Raw genomic sequence first — 18,243 nt, forward strand, 5'->3', positions numbered from 1 at the left:
ACAATTATGACATGAACTTTTTTTTCGTCACATAAAAAGTCACAAACTTTAACGTAAATCTTAAATTTGACCCGAATAATTTGAACATTTCACGTCATGAAAGCTTGATTTGAGACTCGAGTAAAAATTTACGCCTTTTATTAAAATAAAAAAAAGTTCGATCCAGAATTATCACTCAAAATAAAGTTAGTGTTTTTTTTTTAGTCCCTTTTTCTTGATAACCGAAGAGAAGCCGTGCAGTGAAAGGCAAAAGCGTACCACGGAGAAAGGACGAACGGAACGTTCTTGGTTTAGCGGTGCAAAAGAGTTTTGCTTTGAGCTTCAACACATAGTGATTTATGCTGTGAGTTTTGCATCCAGTTAAGTTATTTATTTGTAAATATTTTAGATTTGGATTTAATTTAGTTGTGGGGAACGCTCGAGAATGTGAGCAATTGCAATTCTAATTCTCCGATTATAGTAGATTATTTGCTGTTGGCTCTCTCATTGAATGTAAGTACCGATACTCGGACCGATCCATGTAAATCTTTGGTATCATTTACTATTCGTGTTATTTCCCCGGTGAATTCACATTGATTTAATTGCAAGATTGGATATTTTTCGCATTAATTTTCAAAAATTGTGTTTACACCAAAAAATGATCAGGTCGTTGACATGAATAAGCACGTGCTTGACACATGAGCATCAACAGTCACACGAATAACGCGTGAAAATTGCTACACATGTGACGTCTTGTCGACGCCCATGGAGACTAACGGTTGATGCTGATTTACATTCGTGGTGCACCTTTGATTGTTGATATACGGCGACGAATAACTAGCTACTATCAATATAGGTAGGCAAATAGTAAAACACCAATAAAGTCCTTTGAAAGCATGAAAAACATAGGAATGTGGTCATCGATCAGGACGGAGCAATTAGGATGACAGAGCTACGAGCATATGCCTACTCGGAGAACATCGAAATACGACCACAAAAGTTCAAAATTAGTAGGGCAGTTGAGATCGAGAAGAAATAAGTTTGACACTTTCGGAGGGAACGTATTCTGCTTGAAGATAGAAAAAGTCAAGAACCGTCGTAGACAAAGTCTTACGGCAGTTCTCATGCAGCATGACAAAAGCGACGGCTTACAAGGCAGAAATGTAGCATCATGAAGACATGGATACCGAACTTTCAAGAATAGAAGAACGTGAAGTTATCAATAGAAACCGCTCGAGGAAATGCAACTGCCGAAAACCGTCGGAAGGCGGTTACAATTGGATTATTATAAATACCACCGCACATCCAACTAGAGGCCCCCCACAAATCAAATAAATTTGTTCTTATTTTTACTTTCCTGCACTGCGTTTTACTTTTATTAGTTGTAGCTTTTAGATTCGCATCATTGATTAGATTCCGGCGTGTATCTCTATCATGGACGACGCATTATCAATTAAATTCCAACTTAGTATCGTCTCGTTATTAAGTTTTGTCATCGATTAAATTCCGGCAGAATTTGTCAACGTATAGTTCGTTTGTACCGATTGTACTAATCAACACGTGCGATGATCTCGAGCGCCCGTTCCTAGACTACATGGCCAATTTGACGGGCAAGCCTGGCTGGGGCGTGAGCCCGCTCCTACGGGATAAATATTGGAGGTCCGTAGCGTCCTTGCTTCAGGAGCGGGAGATCAGGCTCAAGTGAGAGTCCAACTACTCGGACGACGAGATAATCGGGTGGCTCGACCGGCAACCTCGCGGCTCCGTCATGTGCATATCGTTCGACAGCGAGGTGGGCCCTTCGACGGAGGAGAACCCAGAGCTAGCCAAGGCACTGGAGGAGTCGAACCGGCCATTCATATGGGTGATCCCGGCCCGCCGGGCGGAGGGCCAGCCCAAATGGAAAGCAGCTACTTTCCACATGGTTTGGACAGTAGAGTGGGGGAGAGGGGGCTGATCATACACGGGTGGGCGCCGCAGTTGCTGATACTGAGCCACCCCCCAACTAGTGGATGCGTGTTCCATTGCGGGTGGAATTCCCCAGTGGAGGCATTAGTGAGAGGAGTCCCGATTTTGTCGTGGCCAATCAGGGGTGACCAATACTACAACACCAAGCTGGTGGTGAATCATCTCAAGATCGGCGCTTTGGTGTGTGATGAAAACCCAGCTGAGGTGGTGAAGGATGATGTTTTTAAGGGAATTGAGCAGGTCTTGACAGACAAGAGATTCAAAGGATATGGCCGGGTCTTGGAGAGAGGTTTGAGAGGGGATTTCCTGAGAGCTCAGTGAGGTCAATGGATGCTTTTAGAGATTTTGTCAACCAGAAAACAGATTGGGCACTGTGTGCTTTGAGGTTGCCTACTTTTATGGAGGTGGAAGTTTGAATCTAGCAGAATAAAGCTACCATCAGTCTACCATTTTTCGCGATAAATGTGTTCAGGGGTCATATAGCAGTGATCCTTCAATCCCTATTTTTCCAAAGCTATTTCTGATTCGACATTAGATTTCCAAGGCTATTAATCTCTTTTCCAACACTCAGTAATACAGAGCACAGGCAAGTATCTGCAGAAGCTTTTGGAGAAAAAAGATTTACTACCAAAATTCTTCGTTAGTCTCAGAATGTACCAAACCCACAGATGCTGTACGCATGGAGAAAATTTATGAGAAGACAAATGAATTGTGCCGTGTGATTGAGAAGGTTAAGCGTAAGATAAGGATAATGATTCTTTTTGTTCCTCCCAGCAGAAAGTAACTCTACTATGGATAAGAAAAATGAGGCAGTAATCAGTACGCTTTGTCGGAATGAATAATGTGCCTTCAAAACCTGGATGGGTCATGATGATTCCGCATCCATATTGGGAACAATTGCGGATGAAAGCTCTATATGAGAGACACGAACTGCTCCGATCAGCCGTTCTGGCAACTCATCAGTAGTGTTAGCCTGCACCATGCATTACACAAATGAAGCATTAGAATTCTTTATCTTTTCCTTTTTCCTTTAATCTTGAGCAGCAAATGAAGCGTTAGATGTCCCAAAATTAAGCCCGCCAGAGCCTGCACCTCGAGCCAATAAGAAAAAACATTTGATAGATAATGCCTCCGCAACAGAACAAATATAGTTACAGACAATGGAGGCATTCTTTTCCAATCTTAGGACATCCAACATACCCTCATGATCTCACAAGAAACTATAGAGAATAATAAAACAAATTATGCTTATCGTGGTTGAGGACTTCCCCTTGTTTGCTATTTGTTTATTTCTAACGTCCTCATCTAAGTCCATCCAATGCATTGTGAATTAGCCTTTGAGCTTCGTCCAGTTAATAAAGACGTTCTAGCTCCAGTATCCCTTTTTTCAGCTGTTCGCAACATGTCATTTTCCTGAGTGCTTAATGATCCATCATTGCCGTCCTTTGTTGAGTATATTCAAGAGAAACCCAAAACGCAGCAAAGACTGGAGTAAACCCCAGACAGATGTTGAGATGGAGATGGAGACTCGGGTTAGACAGGGTAAGGAAAGGCCTAAAGGGACTAGGGAGAAAACAACACGAAAAGAGATGGAGCATCTAGAGCTCGAGAGGATTCATGTAGCCAACCCCACCGTGCGGGAAAGGCTTAGTTTTTGGTAGTTGTTTTTGTTGTCTTTCTTTCAAGGTGGCTTTAAGTTTCTCATTCCGTCATATAAATTTCCAAGAGAATCATCTTCGTTTTGAGGCTATAAATGGTAGCTAGGCCTATCACATCGATGAGGAATTACATGAGTAAGATGGTCGAAATCCAGCCCGAAAAAGCTTACAGACTAGTGCAATGCTCCTAATCTGAAGTTACATACTTTTTTCATTAACAAGGAAAACCGATTCAGATCTCTTATTGATGCGTCCCTCAAAATGAGAACCCTATTGACATATTACACAGCTATCAATATTGTATGAATATATGTCTCAGGCAGAGTAAGTACTGGGGAATATTAGCTCGAGTAAAACCAGACACTTCGCTAGCTTAGGCATTATGCTACAAGAATGTCTATGCCTGAATATTATATAATATTTCTGTGTATTTGTTATTAAGTATAGAATCAAGTCAAGTTATAATTGCCAAAAGCTTAGAACACATTTACAAGGTTTGGTTAACAACTAATGTGCTTTGGACTATATGAAAACTGCATCAAAGTGGGGACAAATCCACGACAGAAGACATACGACAGAGTTTGCACATATCATTAGCATACCTGTACAAGAAAAGCCATATCAACAACCAATGTTGTGATGACTCCGATCACAAGCCCCAAAACTCCATTAGCGACAGTAGAAGAACCAATGTCAACATCAATCTAAAAAAAGAAGAAATCATGTTAAAACCAACGGAATATCGTCAAATACACATAACCATTACATCTAAGCAAAACCAGATGACACTTTACTTCCAGGTAGTCAGGACCACGGATATAGTTGCAGTCAACTGCTTTCCCCAACAAACAAGGAGTACTACCAACACTCTGTCGAACAATCCACGAACCCTGCAAAATGAACATTACAAGTCAACATCCTCAAGAAAAAGTTTACTGCAGAAAAAGAAGAAAAGGTGAGGATCCAATTATCAGAAAAGTACTCTAGGAAATTAATAGGATTCTTACTATAAAGTGATAGATATAGGTACTGCTAGATCTTTACTTGATGGAAAGTGAAAATTATTAATTTGGAGAGAGATTTTATTACAACAATTTTCTTAGTAACATATACTAGGATGTCTCATAATCTTCTACACTAAGAAAAAGAAGCAACTTGACCAAATTGCCCAAGCATTCCCAGCACAGCAACTCAGGAACATAGTATTATCCACATAAACCTATGACAAGACATGTCTATGTGGGTCAAATGCAAGGATCTTGAAGTAATCATATGTTTCACCCTGAAGAATGGAGGGCAATCAAGTACTGTTGGTATGGTCAATCTGTTGATATCACAAAATGGCTGGGACGAGTACCTTGGGTACTGAAGGGATGAGCTTGAGTCTACTATTGCGGAATTCATCATCACCATCAACAAATCGTTGCAAGAGAGATCCAGGTTCTAATTTTTTTGTTACGAAGTAAAATACCATACTGTAATGGGTTGAGGCAGGTACCTGCATAGATGATAGGGTTATGCTATTGCCAAACTCCGAAGTGTCAGCTAAACCGAAAATAAATGATTATCCAATTTGAGGTTCTTTATTTGAGGTGCTTACTTGCACATTGACGACAATGGAGAAAAGCCCCTTCCCTGAAGCAACCTGTAGAGACACGTAGAAAAATCTAAATTCATATGAAAGCTCCTTAAGGTCACAGAATAAGCATGAATCATCTATTTACAACTGTATGAACAGAGAACCACTATCTAGATATACGGAGTTTGGTATAAGCACAGTATAAACAAATCCTAGAGACCACTATGCATCAGCTGTGGTCATATTCATGTCGCAGCAATATTCACTAGGCAAATACGAAGCCAAGTCACATTATAGTGTTACTAGAAGCAATCACCTAAGAAGACTAATACTTGAACACCATCAATATTTGTCGAAAGGAGTCTGTTAAGAGGTACCCCAGGGCAATTGTTAAGCATCCAATTAAAGAAAGCTTTCTCATTTCCAAAGCACTGTTTTTCCCATGTTTGGCACAATCAGTAGTGCATTGCAAATGAAAACATTTCTGCATTATGTATGATTGACAAGCGCCCCAGGGCACACATTAACATGAGCCTTGTCCAAATAGCCCTTAAAAGAATATGGCGATGCTTGTGTTTGATTAGATAAAATTAGACTAATACACTATTGTATTCTTGCAACTTTCCTTTCCTTCAAGTCTACATATAGTTCCCTGATGTCATCATTTAATGCATTCTAGACCTGGATAAGACTTCTAATCAAGGAAGAATGAAGTGCGCACAACATCTAAAGAAAGTTTTCTCAAGAAACTGCTCTAAGATTGAAAACTGACATTAAGACTACACGGTTTCAGAAAATCTCAAAGGAAAACTGCCCTTCTTTTCTGTTTGTTCTATTGAACTAGAAATGTGAAAGGTACATAAGCACTCATCAACAGAGATTAAAGACCAATCCCCTCATTTTAGTTCTGCCATTTCCTTTGCAAAATTCTGTGCTTAAATCAAATTCAACCAACTGTTGGCTCTATTTTAATGTGGAGTAGGCCAAACTAGCCTGTATAAAGTTCCAAAAAATGCAGAGCACAAAATATACCATCCATCGAGATCCACCACCAATATGAAAAGTACAAGGAGCTGAAATGGAGAAAATTCTTTTGCCTCTTAAGTGAGGAAAAGCTAGAAAGCTACTTTTGCTATTTAGAGAGGCACCAAACTTGAAAAAGAGACATAATCAGCAACTCTGACAGTGTCTCTTTGTGCGAAATTTTGACTCTATTTGTTCTATTTCTAAGGCTTCACCAGATCATGTTAAATCAGATTCCTGACCAGCCCCAACCCCATTGTAACATTACTAGCTTCCGCCACTCTGAATTGTGGGACAAGTCTGGAGTCCCGTTTAGGAAACTTGCAAGGTTTAGACGAGTACAGAATTAGTTGACAGGCACTCTAAAACTCGAAGCATACTAAATATATTACTGGAAGAGCATTTTTCTTCTAAAATACAGCAGTTATTCAGACAATTATATTTTTAATTTTTAAATTGATATATAAGTTAATTAATATGAACATATTAATCAGGTTCCAATTGGGTTTCAGCTTCTCATATACTTGGGACAGATTATAGACTACATTGTTAAACCCCACTCAAGGTGGTAACAGGTTCGTGGTCTTCTTTGAAACTTGATGTGGTTCAGTTTGGAACAGGGTCAGCAGTCCCAAACTGCCCACCTACAATCCCCATCTGTTTCTATATGGTTGTGAGATGACGATCAAGTTTGCATCAACTGAGCATCTCTCTTTCCTTTCTTTGTCCGTATTGACTTGATTAGCTATTATTGGGTATAGTGGCATTAAGATTTTGTTATAAGATAACACGATGCACCACCTTTACTGAGCTAAATACGGGGACACTAATGAAATGTGGCTACTCAGAATTATGATTTCCACAATGCTTCATGACCACCCCAAAACACCAAAACAGAAGTCCCACCGCACCACACCATGATGAAAGCACCTCATACAACAAGTTAACCGGGTTTCAGACAGGAGAACAGTCATAAGCAAAATATTTGAGCAATTTGAGAACTGACTTGTGCTGCACATCCTTTTCGTCTAGCAACATGGTCTATTCTTTTTGTGTCCTTGAACCAATCGACAGCAACAAGATCCATTAGATGTTTTCCTGCAGGAATCTTTATAACAAAAGTTGCAAACAATGTAGTGAGTGCATGACTACTAATAATAATACGAAACTGAGTATATGAGCACAAATGAAAGATATAAAGGACCTTTGATTTGTCATAGCAAAAATGCTTGCTCCGAACTCTGAAATTATTCCCATCAGAAATTCTCCAGCAGTCACGAGCATTATCACGGTCAACATGAGGTAAATTCCCAGAGAAGCATGACAAATCAATTTCTTCCACTGCTTCTTCCTCCATGGCTTCATTTTATTTACGGCATGCAAGCAAAGTGTTATGTTCAATTTACATAACATTTGTGACATAAAGAAGTCAAAGTTCAAAGTACAAACATTTACCTTCTTTATTGACTTCACCCTCAAGACCAGTTGAGTATTCCTAGACCATCGTTACATTAATGAAAAGAGAATAAAGTTAAGGTCCTGAAAAGGTAGGCATTCAGAATGTGAGGAATACCCAAGAGTAAATCAAACCTCTTGTTCTTGAAATTCCTCATCCTCATCAGAATCTTCGTCCATCATAACAGAATTTCTACCCGAAGCATTAGTTTGAAGAGAAGGTGTTGGATGAACAGTAGACTCGTTATGTTTAGTCTTATATGAAGAAACAGAAGCTGATGTCATATTAACCATGACAGGGATTCTTGGAAGGGCACTTCTTTCATCTGTCTGGGCAAACCATTCACGCATTCCTTTAAGCAAGAAGTATATAATGAAGACTTGTCATCAGCAAAGAAAAGTGAAAGTGTCTCTAGCGCATAGATATAGAAACATAAAAGTAAATGGACCATCATAAGTCTAATTATCATAACCAGTACATTATAAGCTAGAAAATTAGCTCTGATAATTGAAAAATAAATTATGCAATTTTTTTTAATTGTTCTGCCTTCAAATACTCAATATCTATTGCAGCTAGCTGAAAACCAATGAATTTAGTAATCAGAAATTGTCTTCGCACTTAAGTATAAACAAGTCAAACTATTATCAGAATATGCGAGATTTTAGTGCTGAAACCCAGACAAGATGCAAATGGAAAGGAGATAAAAAAATGGGGACAGAAATATGAAAATCGGGAATATATGCAGTCTTCAACCCCTCAAAATATAATGCGCATCAGCACCAACCTTAACCTCAGAAAGTTAAAGAGAAATGCAGGAAGAAACTCACCAGCTACACTATTTAACAAATGAAGGAGACAATGTTGCTGAAATGCTGGAACATAGCCCACACCCCATCCTTTCAAATCAATTTGCATAAGATGCTGAACCTGTGTTCTTGGCCTCCCATTTCGAGATTTTAGCGGTGAGATGTTGAACCCTCCACCTGAGAGCACATGTTAAAGTCGCTCCAATGATTCTCATAGCAGCATTCTTTATACCAAGAAATCTACAATCCTTTTTTGCTTTGCGAAATCTACATCTATGACTTACTCTCAACATGTGCACGCACATATCCAGGCTGTGGGCCACAATTTTCATGCTCTCTAGAACGAAATAGCACAACTGCAAAGAATCCAATATTTAAATGCGCCTAATCAGTCAAGCAATTGTACATAAAGGTTGAAATACCATACACAAATAACTATGCCAATGCTAGGTTGTTCTGACATCAAGCAAAGGACAACTCTTCATGCAACAAAAATAACTGAATTTGTGACCGGTGGAGAAACACAGTACCATAACTCCCATCATCATTTCGGCGCCAGTACCGCACATAACAAAGATCACGTGGCCACACCAACCTGCAATAGAGTTATTGACAACGTCCGGTCTATTGTGAGTGAGCTACTCATAAAGGAGAAAGATGTACTTACCAAGTACAAGCAGAAACAGTAAACAGACCAGAAAATCAAATACCAAAGTCGCCCATTGACGTCCTTAAATTTGTAATAGCAATCATTAAATGACTGATTGAATCACTTATTTGGCACAACTCATCCAAAGAAATTTCGTAAGACGTTTATGGCCCATAAGTACTTCTCCAAGGTCAAGGCTTCTAATGTAAGTTTGCACCAGAATTCATCACGACAGACTTGAAAAAATATCAGGCTTCAAACTGTTGAGGAAACGTGTAAAAATTTGCCAAATCAAAGAAAATCCATGAGAATAGTAAACGCAATTGGATGAACACTGGATCTAATAACACTGTCTCACTTGCAAGAGAACGAATCCCCCTCTCTCTACATCCTTTCCGTGGGTACTTTTAAGTTCAACACAGAGTACAGGATGACCCGAGTCAATGACATGAGATTCTTGATGACATAATGTAGAATCAGAAATTTATTAAGTATGAAATCCTGGGTTATTTCGGAACTTACAAATTTGAAAATAAGGGACTTTTTCTTGACAAATGGACATTAAATAGATAAAGATTCAACCAATGTATAATAACATTCTCGCAAAACAACCTCTATGTATGTGAAATCTCCTTCAAGCTAACCAAAAGATGTAGTTCCTTAGTTCCACGAAGCCTTAGGAGTTCAAAACAGAGATTTTACATATAAAAATATTTTAAAGACTATCAGTACCAGAATAAATAAGTCCTTTTTTCCCTCAAGATCTTATGATTTTAGATCAGAGAAGTGAAAGCACAAAACTAAGTAGGGATTAGTGGGAGACCACGTTATCAATACCTAAAATGCTTAGGATCAAGGTACTAAAGACATGACACCCTGTAGAGACTATGGGTCTTCATTTTAATATGGTTTATAAGTACTCGCATTTTTCCTCCCAAATACGAAATTTCAAAATTATGGGAAAATTCTAAACACACCGTGTAGAGATTATGGGTCTTCATTTTTATATGGTTTATAAATACTCTCATTTTTCCTCCCAAATACGAAATTTCAAAATTATGGGAAAATTCTAAATTGCTTAATATGTAAATATTTGTACGTTCCAAAAGGTTTCAAGTGCTCAATATAAACAAAAAAATTGAAATTTCACAAGGTACAAGAAAAGACTAGGCAAAAAGTAGTAAGTAAATGTCACTTCAAAGTCCAAACAGACCAGGATAAGTACATAAAAGTTTTCACAGGTCATACTACAAGAGTGAGACATGAAAGTTCTCATTCTTGAGGCCCTACGACTTCAAACTGCAAACTCTAAACTAGAAAATGAAACTAAAGCTAGGTTGTCAACAACTCTCTTGGTTACTTTGGCATTTTGGTTTTGTAAATTATGATTTTTCCACAAATTTCATGCACTTTTCATATCTACTTGAGCAACGCAATTCCAGCCATCTCATCAAAATAATAGTTACAAAATTGTATCCTCATAACCCACGGTCACACAAATAAATACATTTGCCATTACATCAGAGTGTTGCGCATGCATAGAGTTAAGTTTCACTGAAGCAAAACCATGATGTAACAACCTCCACATCAAAAAAGAATGCTATCACATTTATCTACATTATTTTGAAGTACAAAGAGGAGATCAAACCGAAGAAGAGATGATTACATTGGGTACCAGTCCAGCTGAAGCCGGTGATATAATATTGCCGTATGCCCATCTACCTCTTCAACTAAACTGCCATCCTGGAAACTGCTATCCCACCTGCATAGACAGTAAATTGTCCTTTCTCATTTCAATCTGCATATCATATCGATCATCTCATAGATGCAGAGATTCCACAGAGTAACTTCGAACTATGTTTAACCAGAATATCCTCCAAGCTGTCAAACTTTCAGAGTGGACAAATCTGAGTACCACCTTTTTATGCCGATAGATCATGCTACCCATGAACTAGATCAACTACACTAGATAATGTCAGAATAAGCAACAAGCATTCCCGAAATAAATTAAAATGTGTACATAAAGTATCGACAATGCTTCAGAGTATGCTAGCTAAGCCATATTGCAGTTCTATTGAGCCCATTTTTTATAATTAGAAAATGGTAAGTAAAAGACCTACTCAAACCGTGTCCCGTCCATTCTCATTACAAGCTGAAATACTTCCTCACACGTAGCCTCAACGACTCCAACAGCCTTCATTGCTCTACCGCAGCTCCTTGCCTGCATACATGCAACTAAAAATGTTGAAGGAGCCCAAAACATCCTAACGTGCAGCAGAATCAAGCAACTCCACCAAACAAATATCAAAAAAGGTCGGTGAGGTAACCAATTCATGCATACAAAAGATATAAATCAAAGATTCATACCAAGTAATCGACTTCGACAAGCTCTTCAAAAATCCGAAGACCTGTCACCAATAGAAAAATCAACTGATTTATTTTGCATCAGGGATGGCCAACTTTTACCAAATTTAGTCACAACATGCTACCATTTTGACACTGGTGCAAACGCCAATGCTTTTTGGGAAATCCTTGGTTATTGTTATTCTGATGAGACATTTCTGAGTCAATTTCCCTGGTCCAGTCAAGGACTGAGTCGGGAAGACCTACCGAAAGTATGGAGAAGTTAGATAGGTAGAAATCGCAATTGTGACAAATATGAGAAATCAAAGGGATTGAATAACCATTTCCAATTGTTTTCCTTCGCAGTAGGTCTCGATGAGCATCATCTTCATCCTCTGGTGCACTGAACCTAAACATCAAAATTAGTTAGAAAATTTACTCTAGAGATTAGAAATGTCTGCATGAATGACCAAATTATGACTGTCAAAGTGCCCAGGGAGACTCTATGGATACACTGGCAAGTACTAAGTTCATAAATTCTAAGTTCAGCAGCCTGGAGTAAAACACTAATGAGAATAACGTTACAGCTCAATTTGAATGGAGAAATAACAAAGAGTAGACAAAATAAGAACTGCTTTGGATCTTCAGTATTTACCTAAGGAGACTCCTTCCATAATCAAAGTAAAGGCCCACTTCACAATGAGAAAACAGTAACACATGCATCCTAACAAATAGTCTCCACAATGTGAGGTTTCTCTATGAGCATTTTTTCATGTACTCAATTAGCAGGAATTTCATCTGTTATTTTGATTTATCTATGTAAGACCACAAGTCAAGAGAAAGCGAAAAAAACTACTCAAACAGCATGTTTGGTAGGAAGATACGAAAGGAAATGGAAATGGAATGAAGGGAGGAATCTAATGGCACATTTAGATCATCTGCACGAAACAAATGGAGGAAAATTGACCCTCATCAAAAGCACTCTCTCCAATCTACCTATCTATTTCATGTCTCTCTTTCCTATCCCTTGTTCGGCTGGCAAAAGGTTGGAAGTAATTCAAAATAGATTTTTGTGGGGGGATTACGATGAGTTGCATAAATTTCATTTGTTTGATTGGAATGCAGTTGAGCAACCTTTCTGTAACGATGGTATTGGCATCAAGTCTCTTTAACTGCTCAACAAGGCTCTTCGAGGCAAGTGGTTTTGTCGGTTCAATGTTGAAAACAATCATCTTTAGAGGAAAGTGGTTATTGCTAAATTTTGGCCCTGAAAAAATTGGTTAAATTCTAAGAGTAGAAGAATAGCTCATGCTAGTGGTGTTTGGAGGCGGATTATAGATGAGTGGAGTTATAGATGAGTGGAGCGAGCTTGTTACTCATATGGATCATATTGTGAAAAATGGTAAGCGGATCCACTTTTTGCTTGACACTTGGTGTGGGAAAATGTCTTTCAAAGATTGCTTCCCTACCTCCTTGACATCACTAGGAAACAAGGAAGCTCTTGTATCGGATTGCTATTGTTTCTCCAAAGGAACAATGACCTGGGAGATTGACTTTTCAAGACAAGCCCAAGATTGGACACTCGAAGCTTTTGTCGGTTTTTTTATTTGCTGTTCGACATCTAAGACTTCTCTCACTTCTTTAGACAGTTTGTTTTGGAGTATATGTAGAGATAGAATTTTTTCTGTAAATTATTGTTATAGTTTGATCGAGTAGAAGATTGTTGGTGGCAGGGACACTTATCCTTGGAAAGCTATTTGGAAAGTGAGAGTACTAACTAGAATTCCATTTTTTGTTTGGGAACCATCTTGGGAACTCACTCTCACCTTAGACATTTGCAGAAAAGAGGGATTGTGCTGGTCAACAGATGCCTTTTTTCGCAAAAAAGAGGCGGAGATGGTGAGACATCTCCTCCTTCACCGTCCGTGGACAAGATTGATCTGGGTGGCCACTTATGCGTGCGTTGGGTGATCTTGGGGTATAGGAGGAGTTATTGAACAAGTGTTAGGCTTGGCAAGGTCTTCTTTTGCATCGTGTTAAGAAAGCCATTTCTTCAATCCCTCTTGCTGTTTCTAGGTTGATTTGGAAAGAGCGGAATAAGAGAGCTTTCATTCAAGGCGATGCCTCTGTTTGTAATTATTGAAAGTTGGTTGAAAGTCTTACACTTTTTGTATAGTTGACGGTTATGTGTGGATGTAAGTGCTTTAGTCAACATTATAGATGCCTTGTGTTGTAACTGAGCTCTTTTGGTCCTCAGCTTTTGTATGCGGGTTTGCACTCCTTTGGTTCCCTATAATCTTTTCTTTAACCTATATAAAAAAATAGAACAGAATAGGCATTCCTAAATATATGTTTGGCTGTGATAGGAAAACAATGTGAGAATCGAAAAGTTGATAGAGTCAATTGTTAAATATGCCCTTAAAAAGAAGTATGATAGAGAAAAAAATTAAGGATAAACTCAAAAAAAAAAATTTCTATGTTCTTTTTTTAAGAAATGAATGCCAATTCCTTCCCTTATGGCAAGGAAAGCTAATTCCATCCATTGATGTAATTGGCACTCCGAACAGAATGCTCACTCTGCTGATTATGCGAATGGAGACCGAATCACGGTTCCATTCCAATCTCCATTCCGTGTAGCAAGCATGGCCTAAATATTATAGAACTCAGAAAATTAAGGAAATGAGAGAATTCACTGAGAAAAGTCAGATGATGCTATGCAGCAAAATAAAGAATTTAGAGTTGGCATCCCCGGGAAATTGAGGTTAGATAATGCATACAGCAAAACAAAGAAAATGTTGGTGAAAAGAGGAAAGCATCAACAAACTCGAGAAGAGTGTCGTGCCAACTGACATGGTTAGAGAGATCTTATGCGAAGCACTCACTGACTTTCATGGTCTGAAGACGAAGCCGTCCTTCCATTGTCCATTCCAGGCTTAAATTCAAAAGAAACGTACTTATTGCCATTTACAGTTCGCGATTCCTGCTGCTGGTAACAACAAGTATTAAGTTCCTCGTCCACGGTTCAGACTCAAATATTGACATCAAAAGCTCAAACACTACGAAATATTTAAGCATCGAACACAGAAAGTAATAACATTGGATGACTTGGTATAGAAGTCTCCTCAAAACGACAATACCTAGTAAACAGAACAATTCTAACAAGTGCTACTCAAGTTAGGCCGCAATTTGAAACCAATATTCAGAGACTTGAGAGGTTATTATGAAATTGCTTTCGAGAAATACAAACCTGATCGATTGCTGTCTCAATTTTTTGCTTCCAGATTAAGGCCTCCTGGATGTTAAATGCTGCCATCTGCAACAAGGGCATAGTATAATTATTCATTCCCCTAAAGAAGCTTGCAAAGTAACAATCAAGATTTCCCATTACACTGCTAAAACTATAGCAAAAAGAATAAATTACCAACAGTTTATAGCAAAAGTAAACCCTTAAATGAAGCATTTATTCTCTCATAAGTGTAGGCTCTACAAGATTCAGTACTTGAAGTTACCTTAGATGTAGGTTGGCAACTAGTCTCAACTAATTTAACAATATAATCGTTATTCTTGACTGTTTATAACCGGTCTATGTTTGTATTATACAGAATTTTCTTTTTCCTGTCGGGGGAGTATAATAAATAGTTTTAAAATAGCACTATCAAGGTTCAGAACTTCAATGGCAATTGTCAATATAGTTGTCTGGTACACATCTGTGATGGTGTGTGGATACAGTCCCATTTTTCTTTTGTTTTAAGCATGGCAAATGTATTATTTTGATGGATAGTAAATTGCATTCCTCAATACTACCGCAATCCATATTCATCTCCCCAACTTGGCATGGAAGTATTTGCAGGAGCCACAACCTCGCTCCCCACTTGCACTGCTAGACGCTTTTTGCAAGTACACAAAAAAGAAAGAGAACATCTACAGTTCTGCAATAAAGTCTGAAATAAGGACGCAAGATTGGGTTTTGGTTGCCTTAAACATGTTGGCCAGTTTATATTACAACCTTCGGGACAAAGAAATGGTCGAAAAAATCATTAAAAAAAGAGGAAAACGAAGGGCCAAAGGAAAAACTAAGGACATCCCCGATACTTTCACCCAGCTATTCCTAATGGAGATCTCAACAGATTGTGTACTACTTCACACTGGCTAAATCTATCACAGACGCACAGTTGTAAATTCCAAACTCAACAGGTGCCCTGTACAGCTTCCATCTGGCCCCACAAATCGTGTGAAAAATGGGGTGCAAGTTATATTAAGGTATTTGGTCAACACTTCACGGTTGCGGCATCTCACAGCAACTTCCATGAAACTACTCCACCTAGCTTCAAGGTATTGCAGCTTTAGAAAAAACATGGCTACATTCAAGAAAGGACCAAAATTTTCATGCTATAAACATTGCTCTTAACCATCAGGAGAATTTCCATTATTATTATTGTCTAATAACCAATGAATTATTTGGATTTATTATGAGAAATATCAGACAGGAATTTAATCAACATCACAGGTCTTGTATGTAGTTCGCCCATTTAGAGAAATTAGAATAACTAGAGTTCTTACGTCCTTTTGCACCATAAGCATATACATTAATTTTCTCGTCGTACATAACAACTAACATGAAAAGATTCAATGAGGAAAGAAAGCCACATAAAAGTCTCCTCTACAACCAAATTCGATCTCCTATTCATCATTGTCGGCTAATTAAGAATGCAAATTATACCATTCCACGCTTTAAAAGAGAATCCATGCAAATAATAGAAACCACACACCGTGACTCGATGGTGCTTCTCCTTCTTGTTGTAAACACACAGTACATAAACCATCTGCAATTAAAAGCACCGTTAGACAAAACATGACACGGTTTATTTAGTTCAGTTCATGATATAGTTAAATTCATGAAATAAACTACTTTTTGTTCATACCACACTAAAAGGATAGTAATATGTTGAGCATTTAACTTGCAAAAACAAGGCTGGTAAGAAAGGAAGACTGAACTAAGCCTAGACAAATAAAGCAATGAAGAAGCATAGGAATCCAGATCTGATGAATTTTTGTGATGTGGAGCATCCTGACCATATTCTACTACAACCTTCGCCGTTCATTTGTTTCACATCAAAAGGCTTGCACATCCCAGCAGAAGGTATGTCTGGCAAGTGGGTGATCTTGAAAAATGCATGCTTATCTTTAACATGAACATTTGTTTTCTGGAAAAACACTACTGCAAATTGAGAGAGGTCTTGACTGCTTAGCAACATTAGAATCTGCCTTGCATGGCCTCACCCCTGAATTGAGGTGTCATGAATTTCTAGAATGAACTCAGACCACGAGCAAAGAGCAACTCTCAGACCACGATGACAGCTTCATCTTGCAGACAAGGAAAGTACCACGTAAGGAGTTTATACACACATGAGAGAAAAAGGCCCTCAGGGTAACCTCCCATGACCTCTCATCCTAATTATGCTCGCCTGTTTAGAGTACATCAGAATCAATTTTACTACTTCAACGATAGAGAGCACAGCTATTTTATTGCTACTAGGGTCGAATTGGGAAGGATGAAGGATAAGCAGACATCCACAAGTCGAGTAAACTTCAAACCCAAAAAGGGTGTGCCTGGGTTCTCCCAATGACAAACATGAGCACTCGATGGATGCCATGCTTGGTTGGTTTTTGAAGCATGTATAAACAGAGGTGGCGCTCAAAATAACCAACACAAAATGTTGATACAACCATGCGGCCAATGCTTTTAATGAACCTACACCTTCCAAGAGGATCACTTTATAAGTCACATAACAAGCACCGGAGGAACTGGGTATAGCTATGCGCAACGACAGGGTGACAGAAAGATCAGGTAATTATCTCAAGGGAAGATGAAGATCTAATTACCTGCATATATTAATGAGAATTAGATTAAGCAATAGTACACACCGGGCCGATCAATTTCCATAGATCTAAATGCAGTCATAGGATGCCCGAAAATAAGCGGTCGAGGGGGAAATGACAACTCACGTGTCCCTGGTGCATCTTCAAGCCACGATCCTCCACCCTACAATTGCCGTCGATTACCATGGTCTTGATCGGAACCTAAGACAAAAAAACAAACAGCCGACACTCCAATATGGTAAATCCTCTTCCCCACACTAAGGAAAAACATAAAAAGAAGCGCCAAAGATCGAAATTCAACTGCACATCATAAGGAAGCAGCTGCAGCTACCAAGCACGCGAATTGCCCATACTCCATTCTCCCACTTCCCAAAGGAATGAAGCCCAGAAGACTTGATGGAGGCAAGAACTATGAATTACGACCACGGAGAGAGAGAGAGAGGGAGGGAGAACCTGGTTATCTTGAGGCTTCTTCTTGTAATAAGCGAGCAGCCGGGGCTCCAGCACGAAGAACCTCATGTGGATGTAGGACCGGTAGATCTTCCTGCGCCCGTACCTCACCATCCACCCTTCGTACACCACCTTCGACATCGCCGGTCCCCGGGGAAGCCAAACCGAAGAAAGAGCGCGCGCGATCACCCAATTCCCCCAAATCCGAAGCTCCGGCCGCCCGCCCCCCCACCGAAAGCTACGCCCGCCACATCCCCCTCCCCCCCGCGCGCGCGCGCGCGCGCCTCTCGATCGAGAGAGAGAGAGATCGGGAGCAAAGGCAACCCACCCCCACAAGAGCAAAACCGGTCCGCCGCCGCAGAAGCGCAATTCGGAATGATCGGACGGCGGCGATGGCTCCGAGGAGATTCAGCTTAGAGAAGAAGCAGCCGAGAGATGGCGGAGGGGAGAGC

General features: G+C 39.3%; 1 protein-coding gene across 2 annotated transcripts; it reads right to left on the bottom strand.

Annotated features, from left to right (window-relative positions):
- Nucleotides 1-2,551: 2,551 nt before the first annotated feature.
- LOC115691847 (protein ENHANCED DISEASE RESISTANCE 2-like) lies at nucleotides 2,552-18,027 on the bottom strand. 2 transcript variants are annotated; one of them, XM_056317717.1, is made up of 22 exons: nucleotides 17,795-18,027; nucleotides 17,468-17,542; nucleotides 16,231-16,284; nucleotides 14,709-14,774; nucleotides 14,344-14,444; nucleotides 11,803-11,870; nucleotides 11,608-11,724; nucleotides 11,486-11,526; nucleotides 11,239-11,339; nucleotides 10,785-10,880; nucleotides 9,000-9,064; nucleotides 8,754-8,825; nucleotides 8,491-8,646; nucleotides 7,798-8,015; nucleotides 7,663-7,702; nucleotides 7,412-7,566; nucleotides 7,214-7,315; nucleotides 5,206-5,250; nucleotides 4,963-5,103; nucleotides 4,400-4,495; nucleotides 4,208-4,309; nucleotides 2,552-2,920 (listed from the first exon to the last, which is right to left on the bottom strand). In XM_056317717.1, the coding sequence occupies exons 1-22, from the start codon at nucleotides 17,930-17,932 to the stop codon at nucleotides 2,813-2,815; spliced, it is 2,157 nt and encodes a 718-aa protein (XP_056173692.1). In that variant the 5' UTR covers nucleotides 17,933-18,027; the 3' UTR covers nucleotides 2,552-2,812. The 2 variants fall into 2 exon arrangements, with proteins under 2 accessions (XP_056173692.1, XP_056173691.1); XM_056317716.1 differs by having other exon boundaries at nucleotides 14,344-14,447.
- Between the last annotated feature and the right edge of the window lie 216 nt (nucleotides 18,028-18,243).

Source organism: Syzygium oleosum, unplaced genomic scaffold, assembly GCF_021117445.2.
Source record: "Syzygium oleosum isolate NSW1041296 unplaced genomic scaffold, Sole_v2.1 Sole_v2.14, whole genome shotgun sequence".
NCBI lineage: Eukaryota > Viridiplantae > Streptophyta > Magnoliopsida > Myrtales > Myrtaceae > Syzygium > Syzygium oleosum.